The 21,158-nt window shown below is 42.0% G+C and overlaps 2 protein-coding genes across 2 annotated transcripts in view; one reads left to right on the top strand and one right to left on the bottom strand.

The window, feature by feature from the left end:
- The window catches only part of LOC113663973 (torsin-1A-like), a 67,046-nt gene that overhangs the window by 42,399 nt on the left and 3,489 nt on the right, over window positions 1–21,158 (top strand). The gene's annotated exons all lie outside the window — the stretch shown is intronic.
- On the bottom strand, window positions 66–2,742 carry LOC125139835 (torsin-1A-like). Its single transcript, XM_047805549.1, has 4 exons — window positions 2,731–2,742; window positions 2,270–2,445; window positions 1,632–1,759; window positions 66–428 (listed from the first exon to the last, which is right to left on the bottom strand). The coding sequence occupies exons 1-4, from the start codon at window positions 2,740–2,742 to the stop codon at window positions 178–180; spliced, it is 567 nt and encodes a 188-aa protein (XP_047661505.1). The 3' UTR covers window positions 66–177.

A 21,158-nucleotide genomic window follows, 5' to 3' on the forward strand; every position in this document is an offset into this window, starting at 1 on the left:
AATAAAAATATCACAAACCATTGCAATCAGTTAAAAAAAAACCTGCTTGCTCCTTTTACATGTGATGCGTGACATCAGATTAGTGTTCAGGTGGACTTCCTGCTTAGATAATGTTCCTCCAAATCAATCCCACTCTACAGGAACAGTACACACAGCATCGAGTCTCTCCTTCTTTTTTTAGATGTAGAAGTTCAGCCTGCTGGAGATAACCTTGCAGCCCTGCACGGAAAAGATGCACTCTTCACGAGGGAAACACCGGTATCTCATGTCATGAGCCATTTGCTCCACAGCCTCCTCATTGGGTTTATGGCCCTTGCTGATCATCTCGGCTCGGCCGCACTGCACAACGTGTTTGTACTCCAGGGGGAGGAAGGGCACAAAGTAGTCCACCATGTTCTTATCTATTAGACTCGAGTGCCAAAAACCACCTGGTAAAACAGACAAGGAGGGTAGAATGTTTTAGAATATTTATTGCTCCTCCAAAAACCTAAAGCTTACAAACACAGAAAAATTCTGTACTTGCCTAAATCACGTTTATGTGAACAGTGTTTTTAATGGTAACGTCTGTTACCAACAGAGAACTCACTAAAACTAACTATCAGTTTGATGAATTTCCTTCACTGATAAAGCAATTGCATGTAGCATAGGGATACATGATACTGACTTCAGAATGTATAAAGAGACGGCACTGTACTTACCTTACTGTTTATGAAGTTATATTCTCTGAAAAAACAATACTTACTAGATACTAGCATATTTCGGTATATTTCCATAACTAACAATATATCACTAAAGGGTAATCTACACTAATAATCAGAGTTGAGTTGAGGTGCTCTGCTAGCTGCAAGCGCAGACGAGCAAAATGTTGCTCGAAGCCGGCACTAATTCTGAGCTGCAGTGCACAACAACGCAAAAGGAAAATTCTTGTGCAATACATTACGGCTGAAACCAAGGCTCAGTGTTTTGAATGGATCTGTCTTTACATAAGCATATCACAAAACTGTAACACTGTTAAATCTATTTGATGATCGATCAACATGATCTTACCACAGGCCTCCTAAGAGAAACAAAACCAGACACCACATATTTTCATAATACGCTATGTGCAGACATACAGCGACTCACATTGATAGCAGCAAAGCGACCAGAGATGGTTTGAATTTCAATGAGACCTGGTGACTATCGGTGGTATGAGCAAGTCCGGTGATGATTAGGAATGAGGATTGATGAGGATTGTAAACATGTATTGCTGTTTGCACTGGTGTATGAAGACAGTAGAGTGCATGTGATATATGGCAAAGAGCTCACACTGCCTCACCTTCATTTCGTATATGATGCAGATGTACACTGCTGAATTATATACACAAACACCAAATATCCCTCCAGAACCTTTCGTTTTAGCGGCAAGAAATCTAATCACTATCAAGATCAATATTATCGCTATGACAACCAGTAACAGGAATGCAATCCTGATGACTTCAAAATACAGCGACTGGAGACTTGCAGTGATAAAGTCTCTGTGTGTGTGAACGCAGCTTTAGAGTCACGGCCAGTTCTCTTGGACTTTATTGTGGCTTTGTCAAGATTCACAAAGATAGACTTAAGTTAATAGGAAAACCTTCTCTACATACTGTTCTTGTTGTTAAACACAGACATTGATAGGGCTTCCTCCAAATGTTTCAGCTCAATCTCTTCTCGATCCTTTCCGTCTTTCCAAAAATCCAGCGCAACCTGCACGATGTTTTCACCGCCGGCGTTACTATGGAGCAGAAAAAGAGAGCATAAAGGGCATTAAACCTGTTCGATTTGATAACAGTTTATTTTACAATTTATTTTGATTAAACATTTCTAAATCTGATAATACTGTAATACAAACTGTAGGGATGCATTTATATTATTACTGGTATTGGTCCAGTACTGTACTTATTTATGTGTACCATTAAAACAGTTTTGCTGTCATATGATGCTGTCTGAATGGATTTTCGAAGCAAAGAAAATCTGAAAATAGCAAAAACAAGAACATCCAGCATCTTACATTACAAGTAACCTGATCAAACACTTTAGCATGTTCAGGTACAGGTCAGTCTCCCTCATGCACCCTGTTAAAGATGCTGTTAAAAGTGCCATGAACATGGGGAACATGTTCTGCTTAAATCCATCCAGACCCTGCAGCCAACAGTAACGTCAATACGTTAGAAACTAACATTTTTTGTTACTGTAATTAAATGTAAAAATTTAATTATTAGTTCTATACAATGATGTTAGAGACCTTAGAAAGATAAAGATGGCCTGGCGGTAGGAGACTCCGTCTAGAACTTCGTAAAAATCTAAGTATGGTTTGATGCTGTCAATCAGGCCTGGGTGCATCTTATCCATCTCGTCGAATACGAACATGGAGCGAGGGCAGGCCGACACGTTGCCCTTAATCCACTGCTGCAGTTGGGACTATATGCACACGCACACACACACAGGCACAGACAGTCACAGACAGGCACAGACACAAACACACACAGAGACAGACAGACACACACACAGTCAGACACACAGAGACACACACAGACAGACAAATACACGCACACAGAGACACACACAGACAGACACAAACACACACACACATAGGTGAAAAGAAGTAGAAACATGATATTTCGGATTAATTAATAAAAATATTGTGATCAATCACGATAAGACGAAAGGTAAAGGTCATGATGTAACAAATTCATTTTATATCACCATGTGCACCATGTTCGCCACAGTTACTAACCCTTTTTTTTACTGGTGTTCCATTCTGTCTGTGGAACAAAAAACAACTTGTGGGATATTTCTATCATTTATCAGTATAAACTATAATATAAAGTGAATTAGCTATTTAAATTGAAGGTTCTCCGCTACAGACGCTAGCGTCTGTAGCGGTTTGTTTGTTAGTAGCTCTCTCTCTCTCTCTCTCTCTAACATTACTGTCTAGTACTGTTTTGATATATTCTACCATACCTCAATTCTCACTCTTGTTTGACTACAAATATGTGCCTTAAACCCATCTCTGTACTCAAGGCCTACTCTCGCAGACGCTCTCATCCACAAAGCAGAGGTCACAATCCCAATAACCTCATCTACCCTCCTCTGTTATGTAAGTCTCAAACAGTAGTGGTAGGTGGGCTCTGGAATTGTCAGTCTGCGGTAAAGAAAGCTGATTTTATCTCTGCTTTAACTTCCCATTACTCCTTTGATTTTCTTGCTCTAACAGAAACCTGGATATCCCCACAGAACACTGCTACACCAGCTGCTTTATCCTCTGCCTATGCTTTCTCTCACTCACCACGAGAAACAGGCAGGGGTGGTGGTACAGGTTTATTGTTGTCAAAGAAATGGTGCTTTAAACCTCTACTCTTCTCTAATTTAACCATCTCTTCTTTTGAATTTCATGCCATTTCAGTTACCTCTCCTATCAACCTTGTTATCATTGTTGTCTACCGCCCTCCTGGTCCCCTAGGAAACTTCCTGGAAGAAATGGACTCACTGCTTAGTGCTTTCCCTTCCGATAGCTCCCCCCTGACAGTGCTTGGTGACTTCAACCTCCCCTCTGACAAGCTACATTCTTCTTCCCTCCTGTCTCTTCTCGACTCTTTCTCCCTCACACTCAACAGCTACATCCCCACACACAAAGGAGGCAATGTCCTGGACCTGGTTTTCACCCGTCCTTCTCCAGCTACAGATGTGACTGCTACCCCACTCCACGTCTCTGATCATCACCTGGTATCCTTCACCATCACTCTACCTATCTTACCTAAAACTACCTCTCACCCCCTTGCTCTTACTCGCCGCAACCTTCACTCTGTCTCACCTTCATCTGTAGCTTCTGGCACTCTTTCTTCCCTTCCTGATGCTAAGTCTTTTTCCTCACTACCCTTAGACTCAGCCACAGATACTTTCCTCTCATCTCTTTCCTCAACTATGGACTCCCTCTGCCCTATGTTCGCTAAACCCAAGAAAACTTCTTCTTCTGCTCCTTGGCTTTCAGATGTGCTGCGCAACAATCGAAGAGAGCTAAGATCATCAGAGAGAAAGTGGAAGAAATCACAACTTGATGCAGATCTTGATTTTTACAGAACACTTCTTGTCAAGTTCTCCTCAGATGTGACTTCTGCCAAGACTTCCTTCTACAAGGAAAAGCTTGAAGCTTCCTCACATGACCCTCGGAAATTCCACAACATCATCTCTTCTCTGCTCAACCCCCCGGCTCCACCTTCTTCATCCTCCCTGACTGCAGAAGACTTTGCTTCTTTCTACCAGGAGAAGATTGAGGAAATCTGCCGGACCTTCACTTCAGCCCCGACTGCACTTACATCTCAGAGTATGGATTCCCCTACACCTTCGTTGTCACATTTTTCAACTGTGGCAGCAGAAGAGATTTTACAACTCATCCAGTCCTGCAATCCTACCACCTGCCCATTGGATCCACTCCCTACCACTATGCTCCAGACCATCTCACAAGACCTCTTGCCCTTCATTTCTACTATCGTCAATAGATCCATAGCATCTGGTCAGGTACCAACTACTTTCAAGAGAGCAAGGGTTATTCCCATCCTAAAGAACCTGCTCTGGATCCATCAGACATCAGTAACTACAGACCGGTATCACTTCTCTCATTTCTTTCAAAAATTCTTGAACGCATTGTCTATAATCAACTGTCTGTCTATCTCTCACAGAACAACCTCCAAGATCCCAAACAGTCTGGCTTTAAAGCAGCTCACTCTACAGAGACAGCCCTTTTGGATGTCTCTGAGAAGCTACATACTGCTAGATCAGCCAAACTATCATCCGTCCTTATCCTCCTTGACCTTTCAGCAGCGTTTGATACGGTCAACCACAAGACTCTCCTATCCTCCCTCAAGAGTCTTGGGATTTGCGGATCAGCTTGGGAATGGTTTGCCTCCTACCTGGAAGGACGCTCATATCAAGTAACATGGAGGGGAGTGACATCTGCTCCACGCAGACTCTCCACTGGCGTCCCACAGGGCTCAGTACTTGGTCCTCTTCTTTTCTCCTTGTATACTCACTCTCTTGGTGAAGTTATTTCATCACATGGGTTCTCTTACCACTGCTATGCTGATGATACACAACTTATCTTCTCTTTCCCACCCTCAGATGCCACAGCTTCTGACCGGATCTCAGCATGTCTGGCAGAAATTTCATCATGGATGACTGCTCATCAGTTAAAGCTCAATCCTAGCAAAACTGAACTGCTGTTCATCCCAGGTGATCCATCCCCAGGTCACGATCTTGCTATATCCTTGCACAACGATCTGATCTCCCCTTCAGCCACAGCTCGCAACCTTGGGGTAACCATGGACAATCAACTGTCCTTTTCCTCTCATGTTGCAAATGTGACTCGCTCATGTCGGTTTCTTCTCTACAACATTAGAAGGATTCGGCCATTTTTGTCCACACAGACTGCCCAGGTACTTGTTCAGTCTCTTGTCATTTCTAGACTGGATTACTGCAATGCACTGCTGGCAGGTCTACCTATGAACGCAATCCGTCCTCTGCAAATGATCCAAAATGCAGCTGCCCGGCTTGTTTTCAACCTGCCAAAGTTCTCGCATACCACCCCGCTACTGCGATCCCTCCACTGGCTTCCGGTAGCTGCACGCATCCGGTTCAAAACACTGATGCTGGCCTACAAAGCCAAAAATGGACCAGCCCCCTCTTACCTCAAAGCCCTCATCATTCCTCGCACTGCACCCCGCAACCTCCGATCTACCAGCACTGCTCGACTGGTTCCACCATCTCTCAGGGTAAGAGGCAAGTATACTACAAGACTCTTCTCTGTACTGGCACCAAGGTGGTGGAATGAACTTCCCATAGAGGTCCGGACAGCCGAGTCACTGGCTATTTTCAAGCGGCGGTTGAAGACCTACTTATTCAGGAAGCACTTCAACTAGCACTTTCCTTATCTTTTGCATTTAAAAAAAAAAAAAAAAAAAAAAAAAAAAAAAAAACCTTTGACACTTTTTCATTGTAACTTTGAACAAATGTTTTAAACTCATGGTATCTTAAGTATGTAACCTAGTGAACCAGCATTAATGTATTCAGTGTTAGAGATTTAAGCACTTATGTACGTCGCTCTGGATAAGGGCGTCTGCCAAATGCTGTAAATGTAAATGTAAATGAGATCATTTACATAGCATTCCCTATCTAGCGTGACATAATTTACATTGGCTTTCCTAAACTAACATAAGGTAATTTACCTTGGCATTTGCTAGCTATTCTGAGAACATTTCCCTTTGTTTTCACTAGTTGGTCTGAGGTCATTTACATTAGCATGCTCAATAGCCTTTGACATAACTTACCTTGTCTTTCACTAGGTAGCATGAAGTAACGTAGATTTGCTTTTCCTAGCTAATAAAAGGTAATGTAGTTCTGTGTTTGCAAGGGAATTTATTTGAGCTTTTGCATTGCAGTCACAGGTAAATTACTTATCATTTACATTTACAGCATTTGGCATTTGCCCTTATCCAGAGCAACATATAAAATGCTTTTTAGTCTCCATCATTAAATACATTAACTCTGGGCCACTAGGTTAGATACCATCAGCCTAAAACACTGTTGTTGTTTTTTTTTTTTTAAATATACACATACAACAAACAGGGGAAAAAGTGCTAGTTCAAGTATTTCATGAAGAACCTTTGCTTGATGACTGTCCACACCACTAGGGGGAGTTCATTTCACCACCTCGGTGCCAGAACAGAAAAGAGTCTTGTCGTATACCTACCTCTTACCCTGAGATATGCTGGGAGCATTTGAGCAGAGCTGGTAGCTCTGAGGATGTGAGGTGCAGTGAAGGAATGATGAGCTCTTCGAGGTAAGAGGGAGCTGGTTTATGTTTGGCTTTGTAGGCAAGCATCAGTGTTTTGAATCTGATTCATGCAGCTACTAAAAGGCAGTAGAGGGATTGCAGGCGCGGGGTTGTATTTAGGCATGTTGAAACAAGTCATGCAGCCTCTTTTTGGATCATTTAATGAGGAAGAATTGAATTCATAGGTAGACCTGACCGCAGTGAGTTGCTGTAGTCCAGTCTTGAGATGACAAGAGGCTGAACAAGTAATTGACTAACCTGTATGTACAAAAATGGCCGAATCTTTCTAATGTCATAGACAAGGACCTGACATGAAGGTGTCACATTAGCAACATGTGAGGAAAAGGACAGATGTTTGTCCGTGGTAACCCCGAGGATGCGAGTTATGACTGAAGTGATCATTGTGCAGGGATATTGCAAAACCATGACCTTGACCTACGGATGAATCACCTGGGATGATCAGCAGTTCAGTTTTGCTAGGATTGCACTTCAACTGATGAGCAGTCATCCACGATGATATTTCTGCCAGACAAGCTGAAACATGAGCATAGCAGTGAAAAGAGACTAGCTTCACCAAGAGAGTGAGAATACATGGAGAAAAGGAGAGGACCAAGTACTGAGCCCTATGGAACACCAGTGAAGAGTCTGCGTCGATGTCACTCCCCTACATGTTACCTGATATAAGTGAAGACAAACCATTCAAATGCCGATCTGCATATTCCAAGACTCCTGAGGGTGTACAAGAGAGTCTTGTGGTTGTCTGTATCAAACGCTGCTGAAAGGACAAGAAGGATGAGGACAGATAACAGCTTGGCTGATCCAGCAGCATGTAGTTTCTCAGAGGGGCTTTTTACACCTGGTCACTTCATGCGTTTTATGTGATCGGATAGCTATACGATCGTCAAAAGACCAGGTCTAAATGCCCTCCGAAACGTTTACGAGACGGATATAAATCCGAACGTTCAAACCACTTCAGGAAGTGGTCTGGGACGCATTTCAGATGAAACTGGACAGGTGTACTGAATGTGGTTGTTCAAGCCACATACGTCAGCACTATACTCCTCCCAAATGGAAGTACATCACTCGCAAGTGATCTTCCATCTAGGTGTCTTGTTGGGTCTTAAAATGCACTGCTGCCACCAGCAAAAATGCAGCAAACAGTAAATGCTGTTTTTTGTAGCATAACCATCATAAGTTTTTTCGTATTCTTTTTTATTGCATTCTGAAAACCGCATACACCAAAGCGTGTTCATTTCAATTAACCCGGAAATGAGGTAAAATATATTTGCATTTTGGGCGGGAGTAGAAAGATCGGATTGATATCCGATTCGCCAAGACGCATTTATGTGGCCTAATGAAAATGGAACAGTTTTAACACATCAGATAGCAGATCAGAGAAAACACATGAAGTGGCCAGGTGTAAAAAGGCCCAAAAACAGTCGGGTCAGAATGTGTCGGGCCTTCACTTCAGTCGGGGGAGAAGTGAAGGTCTGGCATAAGATTTCTAATCTGAGATGATTTACACTAGCATTTAAATTCTAGTCTGTTCAAATTTACTTTTTTCCATAACTAATCTGAGCTAATGTATTGTAATGTACAGGATTTATATTTGCAAGGCAAGTTTATTTATATAGCACATTTCAGACACAATGCTAATTCAAAGTGCTTTACATAAAAGAAAGTAAAACAATAATAAATCAAGGAATTTAAAAACTTTAAAAATGATTAAAAAATTTATTTAAAAATTTTTTAAAAATAAAATTAAAACAATTAACAAGAAAAAAGGATTATACATAGTGCAATCAGTTTGCTCCTTTGTCATGACATAATGAAGGGGAAGTGGTAGCCCGGTGGTTAAGGTGTTGGACTAGTGATTGTAAGATCGTAACTCGAGCTGCCACCAAGCTGCCACCCCTAGGTCAGTGAGCGAGGCCCTTAACCCTCAATTGCTCAGCCACATAAATGAGATCAGGGTGTCAGCCAGATGCCAGAAATGGAAATAATTATATTTGCTAGCTTCTTTAAGGTAATTTACATTTGCATTCCCTATCCAGCCTGACATACCTTACCAAGGCATTCCCAAGCTGGCATAAAGTCATTGAACCTGGGCAACGACAATAGTATTTGTTAGCTCTAACTTTTTATCTAGTCTGGGGTAATGCAGGCTATAATTTGTTTATTAACTGCTCTTTTAATATACAACATAAGCATACACGGAGAAGCCTAAATTAGTGTAAATAAATGTTAATTATATTAAATGGCACTAAAAAAGAGCGGTATGTACAGTAGAGTAGCATAGTAATTAAATGCTAATAAAATGAAACAGCAATACTCGACATGTCACTCTTATGTAATGTCATCCCCAGAGATTAGTGCCACTAAAGTAGACAGTGTTTGCTGGGCTCAGGTGTGCTGGAAGCTGAGATGAATCCTCTGACCCCGAGCTCTGTGTTTCTCCTCTATTCGGATCACTGCAAGTCTCCAGTCGCTGCACTGTCATAGTGATAATGTTGATCTTGATAGTGATTAGATTTCTTGCCGCTAAAACGAAAGGTTCTGGAGGGATATTTGGTGTTTGTGTATATAATTCAGCAGTGTACATCTGCATCATATCATACGAAATGAAGGTGAGGCAGTGTGAGCTCTTTGCCATAGATCACACGCACTCTACTGTCTTCATACACCAGTGCAAACAGCAATACATGTTTACAATTTAAACTCATTCCTAATCATCACCGGACTCGCTCATACCACCGGTAGTCACCAGGTCGCATTGAAAATTGAACGATCTCTGGTCGCTTTGCTGCTATCAATGGGAGCCGCTGTATATCTGAATGTAGCGTGTTATGAAAATATGTGGTGTCTGGTTTTGTTTCTCTTAGGAGGCCTGTGGTAAGATCATGTTGATCGATCATCAAATAGATTTAAGAGTGTTACAGTTTGTGATATGCTTATGTAAAGACAGATCCATTCAAAACACTGAGCCTTGGCTTCAGTCGTAATGTATTGCACAAGAATTTTCCTTTTGCGTTGTTGTGCACTGCAGCTCAGAATTAGTGCCGACTTCGAGCAACATTTTGCTCGTCTGCGCTTGCAGCTAGCAGAGCACCTCAACTCCAAGTCTGATTATTAGTCTAGATTACCCTTTAGTGACATATTGTTAGTTATGGAAATATACAGATGCTAGTATAATAATAATAATAATAATAATAATAATAATAATAATAATAATAATAATAATTATAAATTTTATTTAAAGGTGCCTTTCAGGGCACTCAAGGACACCATACAGTTGAGTGGTGATGATAAAATCAATACAACAATACAACATACAACAATTATTGACATTAAATAGTTTAAAATTGATCAAAGAAAGCTAATTTAAACAAGTGAGTTTTAAGAGATGATTTAAAAGTAGTCAGACAGTCACTTTCTCGTATAGATTGTGGAAGAGAATTCCAGAGATTAGGAGCAGCACAACTAAATGCCCTAGACCCCATAGTGGCTGAACGAACAGAAGGTGCAACAAGGGAAACAGATGAAGAAGATCTGAGAGTACGCTTGGGGATGTAAATATGAAGCAATTCAGAGAGATATTGTGGTGCACAATTATGAAGAGCTTTAAAAGTGAGAAGTAAAATCTTATAGTCTACTCGATATTTAACAGGAATCCAGTGAAGATCGTGAAGAACTGGAGTGATATGCTCAATGGAGGAGGTTGTAGTAATTATATGGCCAGCTGAATTCTGGATTAATTGAAGTTTGTTAGGTAGCCCAAAGAGAAAAGAGTTACAGTAATCAATGCGCGAGGTAACTAGAGCATGTACAAGAACAGCTGCGGAATTTGGGGTGATAAATGGACGAAGGCGGCTGATGTTCCATAGATGGAGATACGCAGACCGAGTAATATTGTTCACATGCTTTTCAAAAGATAAAGTACTATCAAAGACCACTCCCAGACTTTTAACCTGAGTAGATTTGGTACCGACAAGGAGAACTTCTGTTTTGTCAATATTCAGCTTGAGAAAGCCAAAACGTGAAAACCAGGATTCTTCTAAGCAGCCCAAAAGAGAGGAGGAAAGAAGGGTAGAATTTGGCTTAGAGGAAAAAATAAAGCTGGGTGTCATCAGCATAGCAATGAAAACTGATGCCATATTTCCTAAAAATGTTACCAAGGGGTAGTAAATAAATAATAAATAAAACAGGGCCCAAAACAGAGCCTTGAGGGACACCAGCTTTAACAGGTGAAAAATATGATCTAAATTTTTTAAGTTGAACAAATTGAGTGCACCCAGAGAGATAAGATCTGAACCAGCCAAGAGGGATACAGATAATTCCTACAGAGAGTAATCTATCTTAGAGAACTTGATGAGAAACTGTATCAAAGGCTGCCATTACTGTAAAGTGAGTAGAATAAGTATAGTTAAAGTCCAGAATTGGCTGACATCAGCAGATCATTAACAACTTTTTCCATAGTAGTAATCAAATTTAGCAGTTAAAAGAGATCATATGATCTGTAGAAAAAATCTTTATGAACATTAAGTCCGGTTTTAATGTATAGGCGTTCCAAGCGACACCCCTTAGTTTTAAGTTGTCTTAGTTTTGGTGTAAACCAGGGTGCAGAACGAGTAAAATAAACAGTGCGTGTTTTTAAAGGTGCAAGTGTATCAAGTACACTGAGTCCCTCGTCATAATAAGAAGCCAAGTCTGGAGTAGAGAAATCGTCTAGAAATTGTCTCCTGTAGAAATTGTCCAATCCATCAGAAAGCACAGATAGATCAATGTTCTTGATATTGCAAAATGAAATGGAACGACCCAAGTTGTTTTTTTCAACCATAAAGTTAACACTGAATGATATTAACTTATGATCTGATATGAACAAATCTAAAAGCATGACAATTGGAAGGTGTTACACCAGAACAACAAATAAGGTCAAGAATATGGCCTTTACTATGAGTTGGAAAATCAACAAATTGTGGTATTCCAAAACTGTCGAGGCATGATAAAAAATCCCTAGTGAGAGTATTGTTGACATTGTCCATGTGTATATTAAAATCTCTCAACATCGCCCAACATTTTCACCTAATAACATTTTGAGATGTAGAACTCAGTAAAGTTAAGAATACAGAAAAATCATTTAAAAACGGGTATTGCTCCTGGGTGGGCGATAAACAGTGGCTTCAACAGTAGGAACAGGCCCATTAATTTGTAACACAGTGGACTCAAATGATTCATACAGAGGCATGTTCATGAGAGAAGCTTTCTCGTTATATGGTATCGCAAGCCCTCCACCACGGCCAGACGCGCAAGGCCGACAGGTGTAAGTAAAGCCAGGAGGGAAAGACTGATTAAGCTGAGAAAAGTCATGGGATTGTTGCCATGTTTCAGTGAGACAAAGAAAGTCAAACTTACTGTCATTCAGGAGATCATCAATAAGAGTTCCTTTGTTTGTTAAATAGCGAATATTAAATAAACCAAAAGAAAGATCAGTCGTACCAGATTCGATGCTAGTAGTGCGGGCGATATTGGCCAGAACACTGTGGTCGACAGTCCGTATTGATTTCTTTGGTGGGCGCTGAAAGGTCATATTGGACCAGTGTCATCGTCGATATAATTCCGTTGTGACCCACGATGGATGTAATTCTGCCGCGGATAGTAGATAATATTCTGGTGCGATCGAAGGGTCAGAACATTTGAACATGTCTTTAATCCTTGTAGTTAAAAATGACCAGAAAAAGGCAACAGTAATCAAACATTTAAAATAAACAAGCAAACAAACTTAAACCATGGGGAGCAGCGGCAGCAGTACGAGCCAACGTTCACTCCGGAAGTAGATATTATCTAGTAAGTATTGTTTTCCCAGAGAATATAGCATCATAAACAGTAAGGTAAGTACAGTGCCGTCTCTTTATTCATTCTGAAGTCAGTATCATGTATCCCTATGCTACATGCTGGTGGGCGCTGAAGGAAATTCATCAAACTGATAGTTTTAGTCAGTTCTCTGTTGGTAACAGACGTTACCATTAAAAACACTGTTTACATAAACGTGATTTAGGCAAGTACAGAATTTTTCTGTGTTTGTAAGCTTTAGGTTTTTGGAGGAGCAATAAACATTCTAAAACATTCTAAAACATTCTACCCTCCTTGTCTGTTTTACCAGGTGGTTTTTGGCACTCGAGTCTAATAGATAAGAACATGGTGGACTACTTTGTGCCCTTCCTCCCCCTGGAGTACAAACACGTTGTGCAGTGCGGCCGAGCCGAGATGATCAGCAAGGGCCATAAACCCAATGAGGAGGCTGTGGAGCAAATGGCTCATGACATGAGCTATTTCCCTCGTGAAGAGCGCATCTTTTCCGTGCAGGGCTGCAAGGTTATCTCCATCAGGCTGAACTTCTACATCTAAAAAAAAGGAGAGGCTCGAAGCTGTGTGTACTGTTCCTGAAGAGCTGCAGTGGGATTGATTTGGAGGAACATTATCTAAGCAGGAAGTCCACCTGAACACTAATCTGATGTCACGCATCACATGTAAATGGAGCGAGCAGGTTTTTTTTTAACTGATAGCAACAGTTTATGATATTTCTGTTTTTAACATGAATCAGTGATAAATGATGCAGGCTTGACTCCTTGTTTTTTTTTTTTTACGGAGGATTCAGGTTTCATTATTTAATCTGGTGGCAGTATGAATGTGTTTGTATCTTAAATGGTCATTTTTTTATGACCGTATGTTGTGCATTGTCATGCACTAGTAATGAACAAAATACTTTCAGTTGGCATAATTTTTATATGTAGAGTGTATATATAGAAATGACAACAGCTTAATGTCAAAATCCTGCAATACCTGCCAATAACACCATTTTGTCAATGTCACTAAAAACCTTTTATATTTTTGCCATCGGTGTCCAGCTCAGTGGATCGATTAAATAAAATAGATTGTATTTTTAGTTGGAATTAATTAGAAGCAAACCTAGCGGCTAAACCCAGTTTAGATAGATAGAAAAGGTAGAAAATGGACTGAAAATGTTTTTGCTTTTTGGGCTACATGACGGTTTGATGATCCACACTTTCACACTGAACGTTTTGTGTTCGTTTGCAGACATCAGATGAACTGATCATTCCACTTTGATTACATGCACTAAACCTGATAAACTTGATCTTATTCTTTACTGGTGTTCATGAGCTTTTCCTTATTGTGCAGTTTACTTGGAGTTGAGGTGTGTCCTGGGAGCATGAGATGGACACCAGTCCCGTTACTTACACCTATTGTCTAATTTTGCAAATAATCCACCTACAGCTAGTGTACATATGTATATAACCAGGAGTTTACAAACCCCAGACAACCATCTTGGCCATAAGACAACCATCTTGGCCATCTCCGGGTTATGTTCTTGTGTGCTTGCATGCTGAGAGCTTCCACTGAGGTCAAAATATTGCAAATGAGTCTTTTATGTAAATTTCTTATTATGGTACTGGTTTAGAATGTAGGGGAACCCTGACAGTCGTGGATGTAACTAGAACTATCTTTCTCCTTTCTTCACCACTAGCGAGGTAGAGAACATGCACAGGAACAGTGAGTACAAAGAGCAACCATAGCTCAGGAGTGTGTGGGAGTTAAGACACAAGTCAGATTGGTGATGGGTGATGCAGTCAACATGTCTTTTTTTAATGTATTTTTTTTAAATAATAAATCTTATTTATATCACCAGTTATCTATATCACCAGACTTTACTGCTGCCACTGCTTGATGCATTGACACAAACATTTATTTATTGTGATCAAAAAAACTCCATTTGTGAGGCATTTTGTACAAGCTGCCATGATCGGCTGGGAAAACTTGGGCCCTGACATTCATGTGAATATTTATGTTATGTCTTTATGTTAATATGCACCAACATTCTCAACATGTTTTAGACAATGTTCATCGAAATGGTATTTACTAATGGCAGTGCTCTCTGTCAGCAGGATACTACACCATGCAGCATTTGTTCAGGAACGGTTTGTGCATCGATGCAGCATGTAGTGTACAGTATATACAGGTGTGTAGTACAGAAGTGTGCATTCTGAACACATGCTTTTGTTCTGATCACACGACCGTGCAAACCTCCAAAGATATCGCATACCACTGTCTTCCAGCATTAATATTTTGATTGAGATGTCTTTACATGCTGTTACCTTGACAGTGGAAATAAGACCGAAATCATCATGCTTCATCTGAGCAAGGAACGCTAGCATTTTTCATTCAAAAGCTTCTTAGACAAACCATGCCAATTTTACCTTAAATATATCCTATAAGCTTTCAAATTACAACCTGTACATTTTTTTTAAAGGTAATGTAAAGCTCTTGAATTATAATCTTAATAAAGCAGATAAAAAAAAAGCTACGATTATTCATGTAAACAGTCACCATCGTGCGGCGTACGACCTCCTCGTGGAGGAAGCTCTGGAGTGGAGAAGGGTCTCTACTACCTCGGTAGAGAGACCAGCCACTATGAACTGTGCCCCCTCAGGGGACACAGCCACAGCCTCCACAGCTCTGGGCGGGGGTGAACCAGGGTTCTGCCCGCCTGTGAGACACGAGCCCTCCTGGGGAGAATTTCCCACGGAGGGCCCTCGAGTAGGGACACCAGATCCGCAGACCATGGCTTGCCCGGCCATCGAGGTGCTACCAGGAGTAGACGGACTCCATCCCGGCAAACTCTCTCCAGAACTCCAGGGAGCGGTGCGATCGGGGAAAAGGTGTACAGGCGTAGCCTCGGCCAAGACTGCACCATGGCATCCAGACCTAACAGGGCTGGGTGAGAGAGAGAGAACCAGAGTGGACAGTGCGAGGTCTCCCGGGTCGCAAACAGATCCACCTGGGCTCTGTAGAACTTCCGCCATATGAACCGCCATTCCCCAGGCCTCGGTCCCTGCCTTGACAGAGCATCTGCTCTGACATTCAACCGTCCCGGGATATAAATGGCCCTCAAAGAGAGGAGTCTGTCCCGAGACCACAAGAGGACCGCTTGTGCTAGCTTTTATAAAGGGCAAGATTGGAGACCCCCTTGGTGGTTGATGTAGGAGACCACCGCAGTATTGTCCGTGCGGACCAATACATGGTGATCTCGCAGGTCCGGGAGGAAGTGTTTTAACCCCAAAAACACCGCCATCATCTCCAGGCAATTTATGTGCCACGAGAGATGTGGGCCGCTCCACAGACCCTGGGCAGAGTGGCCACTCATGACCGCACCCAACCCTGTGAGGGAAGCGTCTGTCGTTAGCATGATGCGATGACATGGAGCCCCCAACACGGGGCCTTGGGACAGAAACTTTCGGTCTTTCCAAACATCCAAGGCTCCAAAAAGGATGGAATGATACGGGTTTCCCCTGAGAGAAAACCATCTGCCCCGGAGGCACCACTGGAGTTCAATTCAATTCAATTCAATTCAAGTTTATTTGTATAGCGCTTTTTACAATAGACATTGTCTCAAAGCAGCTTTACAGAACATAAGCACAGAGCAGAAGGTAAACATAATTAATGATAAAGGAATTAACGAATAATAAAAGAAATAAAAATTCTAGATTATTATTAGTTGTATATAGTTCACAGTGTGTATGTATTTATTCCCCTATGAGCAAGTCTGAGGTGACTCAGGCAGCAGTGGCAAGGAAAAACTCCCTTAAATTGGTAAAGGAAGAAACCTTGAGAGGAACCGGACTCAAGAGGGACCCATCCTTATATGGGTGACACTGGGGTGTGATTGTAATATACAGTCAGTTAAATGTTGTATTGGTGTAAGGTTCAAGGACTTCTGATCTCCTGAGTACCACAGAGTCTAACTGGAGATGTCTCAGGATTCTTAGAGTCGGCCTCGGCTCAGTGGACGTCCAAAGGCTTCATCCCACAGAGGACGTTGGGAGCTGGTGGATGCCTCGGGATAGGTACAAAGAGAGAAGCAGTGGAAAGGGATTAACATATCTGCTGTTCATAAAAATGTGCTGGTCTGATGTACTGGTGCATGATATTATGGGATGTATTATGTGTACGCCTGACTAAAGAGATGAGTTTTTAATCTACATTTAAACTGGGAAGCAGCAGTTTGTAGTCAATTCTAAACTTAACAGGTAGCCAGTGTAGAGATGATAAAATTGGGGTTATATGGTCATACTTTCTTGTCCTAGTGAGAACTCTGGCAGCTGCATTTTGGACTAACTGTAACCTATTTATTAAAGATGCAGGACAACCACCTAGTAATGCATTACAATAGTCCAGTCTAGAGGTCATGAACGCATGAACTAGCTTCTCAGCATCAGATACAGACAGGATGTTTCTCAGCTTGGCAATGTTTCTAAGGTGGAAGAAGGCTGTTTTGGTAGTATGAGCGATATGATTTTTAAAAGACAAGTTACTGTCTAATATAACACCGAGGTCTTTCACTGTCGAGCTACTAGTAACAGTACATCCCTCTAAATGGGAGTTAAGTTGTGAGAGTTTCTGTGCATTGGTTTTTGGACCTATGAGTAGTATTTCTGTCTTATCGGAGTTTAACAATAGAAAGTTGCAGCTCATTCAGTCTTTCATCTCTCTAAGGCACTGAGTTAATTTGGACACTGTGGCTATTTCATCTGGTTTTGATGAGATATATAACTGTGTGTCATCAGCATAACAATGGAAACTAATCCCATGTCTTCTAATAATGTTCCCTAATGGAAGCATGTATATAGAGAAAAGCAGAGGTCCTAGAACTGATCCTTGAGGGACCCCATAATTAACTGGTAGTAAACTGGAGGATTCACCATTTAATTCTACAAAATGGTATCGGTCAGACAGGTAGGATCTAAACCAGCTTAAAGCCTGACCATGAATACCTGTGTAATATTGTATGCGATCTAGAAGAATGTTGTGGTCTATAGTATCGAATGCAGCACTAAGGTCAAGTAGAACTAATAGTGACATACAGTCTTGGTCCGAAGCTAAGAACAAGTCGTTTGTAACTTTAACAAGTGCAGTTTCTGTGCTATGATGGGGCCTGAAACCTGACTGAAACTCTTCAAGGATGTTGCTCTCCTGTAAGAAGGAGCTCAGTTGAACAGACACAACCTTTTCAAGTATTTTAGACATAAACGGAAAGTGTGAGATAGGTCTGTAATTTGATAGTTCATTAGGGTCTAAGTTAGGTTTTTTGATGAGTGGCCTAATAACTGCCAACTTAAAAGACTTCGGGACGTAACCTAAAGATAACGAGGAGTTAATGATATTAAGAAGAGGCTCACCAGCTTTATGTAACACTTCTTTCAGTAGTTTGGTTGGGATGGGGTCTAGTGAACATGTTGTTGATTTAGCTGCAGTAATAAGTTTATCTAACTCTTCCTGTCCTGTACTTGTAAAGCTGTTTAAAGCTTTAGGTGAGATTGTGTCACTGGTTGCTCTCATATGTTGAGTGTCACCTATTTTATTCCTGATACTTTCGATTTTATCAGTGAAGAATCTCATAAAGTCCTCACTACTGAAATGTGATGGAATAGTGTGTTCAGATTTCTGATTTTTTGTTAAACTAGCCACTGTGCTAAATAAAAACCTGGGATTGTTCTGGTTATTTTCTATGAGTTTGCTCAGGTGCTCAGCCCTAGCAGCTTTTAGAGCCTGTCTGTAGCTGGACATACTGTCCTTATACGCAATTCTAAACACCATTTCCGTTCGAAGTTACGGGTCTCCCTCTTGAGGGTGTGAGTATGACTATTATACCATGGTGCAAGTGTTTTATCTCTAACCTTCTGTAATCTGACTGGGGCAACAGTGTCTAATGTGCTAGTGAATATAGCGTCTATGCTGTTAGTCATTGCATCTAGGTCATTTGAGTTTGAGGGTACAGTAAGAAGTCCAGACAGATCAGGCAGGTTATTTGTGAATCTGTCTTTGGTGGTCGGAATAATGGTTCTACCGAGTCGATAACGTGGTGAGACACAGTTAGTCTGTTCTATAGGTAGTGTGTACATTATGAGGTAATGGTCTGTGATGTCATCACTTTGAGGTATGATATCTATATCAGTGACTTCTATTCTGTGTGATATTATTAAATCTAATGTGTGGTTACGTCGATGAGTTGCACTAGTGATGTTTTGTTTGAGCCCAAGTGAGTTTAGTAAGTCCATAAATGTGAGTCCTAAAGCGTCGTTTGTGTCGTCAACATGAATGTTAAAGTCTCCTACAATTAATGCTTTGTCAAAGTTAACCAATAGGTCTGAGAGAAAATCTGTGAATTCTCTAAGAAAAACTGTGTAGGGCCCTGGGGGTCTGTACACGGTCGCTAGAGCAAGAGACATCAGGGATTTCTTCGTGTGCATGTGCGATAGTGTAACATTAAGGACGATGCACTTCAAAAGAACTAAATCTATGCTGTGTTCTCTGGGTAACAGTGAGGTAATCACTAAGGATAGTGGCGACACCACCTCCACGACCAGTCAGACGAGGCTCGTGCTTATAGATATATCCTGATGGTGTAGACTCGTTTAGACTGATGTATTCATTTGGTTTAATCCACGTTTCGGTGAGGCAGAGTGCAGTAAGGCTATTATCTAAGATCATTTCATTTACAATAAGTGCTTTGGGTGCAAGAGATCTAATGTTCAGAAGTCCAAACCTTAAGAACTGTTTTTGTTTGTTTCTTTGGCATTTTTCTGGTCTAATTACAGTAATATTATTTCGAGAACTTTTCGTGTATTTACTTTTGGATCTCACTGCTCGGGGAACAGACACAGTTTCTATAGGGTGAGCTATGTGTGCATTTTCTGTGTCAATGTGCTGAGGTGAAGGATGGCTATTGAGATTTAAATTTAAAGAGTAGTTTACCAGTCAGAAGGTGTTCAGCGCCCTGGAGATGTGGTCCGAGAGGATCTCCGCTCCAACTCTGCTGGGGTGCAGGCCGTCAGCACGGAATAGCCTAGGACGCTCCCAGAAAACATTCCAGTTATCGATAAAGAGTAGTTTCTGAGCCTGACACCATGACTGTAAACATTCATTTAAAGCAAAAAGTCTACTGAACCTTTCAATTCCTCGCTGGTAAGTTGGAAGCGGTCCAGACACGATGATCCTCGTCGTGGGCGCTGTGCTGCGAACCGTCTCCACCAGGGTGTTGAAGTCCCTCTTCAGGATCTCCGACTGCCTCAGGCTGGTGTCATTTGAGCCGACATGAAGAACCACAGCTCTGGTGTTTCTGCTCACGACTCTAGGTACCTGTGCAGAGACATCAAGAACACGAGCACCAGGTAAGCAGTGAGTGCAAGCCTTACCTTTAGCCACTGTAGCACGGACGTGGCGGACGATGGAGTCTCCGATGTTCATGTTGTCGCAGTCCGTCTTGCGAAGGGGGGCAAAGCGGTTCCGGGTGGGGATCTCGAAGACCGGCGGTGGTGGAGGGGGAGAGGTCCTAGGCCGGGGACCGGCACGCATCCTCCGCTGCTGCACCCAGGGCCTGCGGTGTCCTTGCGCCGGAGTGAACAGCTCCTGGGCAGGCCACTTCATCGGTGTGTTGGGCCTGGACAGAGAAACACGCGGGGTAGAGGTGGAGGGAGTGGTAATTACATCCTGGGAGTTTACCTGAGACAGGTGAGCGACCGACCGGGGAGCTTCCAGCGTGGCTTTCCACTCCCGCAGCTCGGCCTGCTTCACCTGTAGTTCGCGGAACTGCTTCTCCACAGCAACCAGCTGGAGTTCTACCGAGTGCAGCTCCAATGCGTCCTCACCTGCACTCAAAGGCAGAGATGTAACCGGCATGGTGTTACAGAGCAAGTACAACAGATTGTAGTAGCGGTGGCCGAGCTAACAGGCTAGTTGTGCTAGCGGGCTAGAAGCGGACTATTTAACCTGTTTATTTATTTATTTATTTATTTATTTATTGTATATCACTTGCTTCTAAAAGATGAGAAAGGACATGGAGGAGAGCAGGGTGGGAGCGAGCCACTGGACTGAGCAGGTCAACTCCTTGCCTCTCACTCCAGTCTGTGAAATGAAAATGTGGAAGATGCGAGAGCTTGTACTAGCTTGTACCTGGTAGCCGAGCTAACAGGCTAGTTATGCTCGCTGGCTAAAAGCTGATGCTGCGGGACAAGTAAATACGATATCAAGAATTAAAGTGTAGACTCAAGTTAACTCGGAATTGAATAAAAAATACTCAGCCAGGCATATAAATTGGAAGATGCGAGAGCTTCCTGTGTGCAGCTTGCTTCCTGTGTGCAGCTTGCTTCCTGTGCGCAGCTTGCTTCCTGTGCGCAGCTTGCTTCCTGTGTGCAGCTTGCTTCCTCAGTGGCCTCATGTGCAGGAGGCCGAG

The sequence above is a fragment of the Tachysurus fulvidraco genome, chromosome 21, assembly GCF_022655615.1.
Source record: "Tachysurus fulvidraco isolate hzauxx_2018 chromosome 21, HZAU_PFXX_2.0, whole genome shotgun sequence".
NCBI lineage: Eukaryota > Metazoa > Chordata > Actinopteri > Siluriformes > Bagridae > Tachysurus > Tachysurus fulvidraco.

Bases quoted from the DNA above. Each gene is read 5' to 3' on its own strand.
- LOC125139835 (XM_047805549.1), bottom strand. The intron at 1,760-2,269 runs GTCTCTAACATC...TCTGCTCCATAG, and splicing joins GCCATCTTTATCTTTCTAAG to TAACGCCGGCGGTGAAAACA. The intron at 429-1,631 runs GTATGTAGAGAA...CTGTTTTACCAG, and splicing joins TGTGTTTAACAACAAGAACA to GTGGTTTTTGGCACTCGAGT.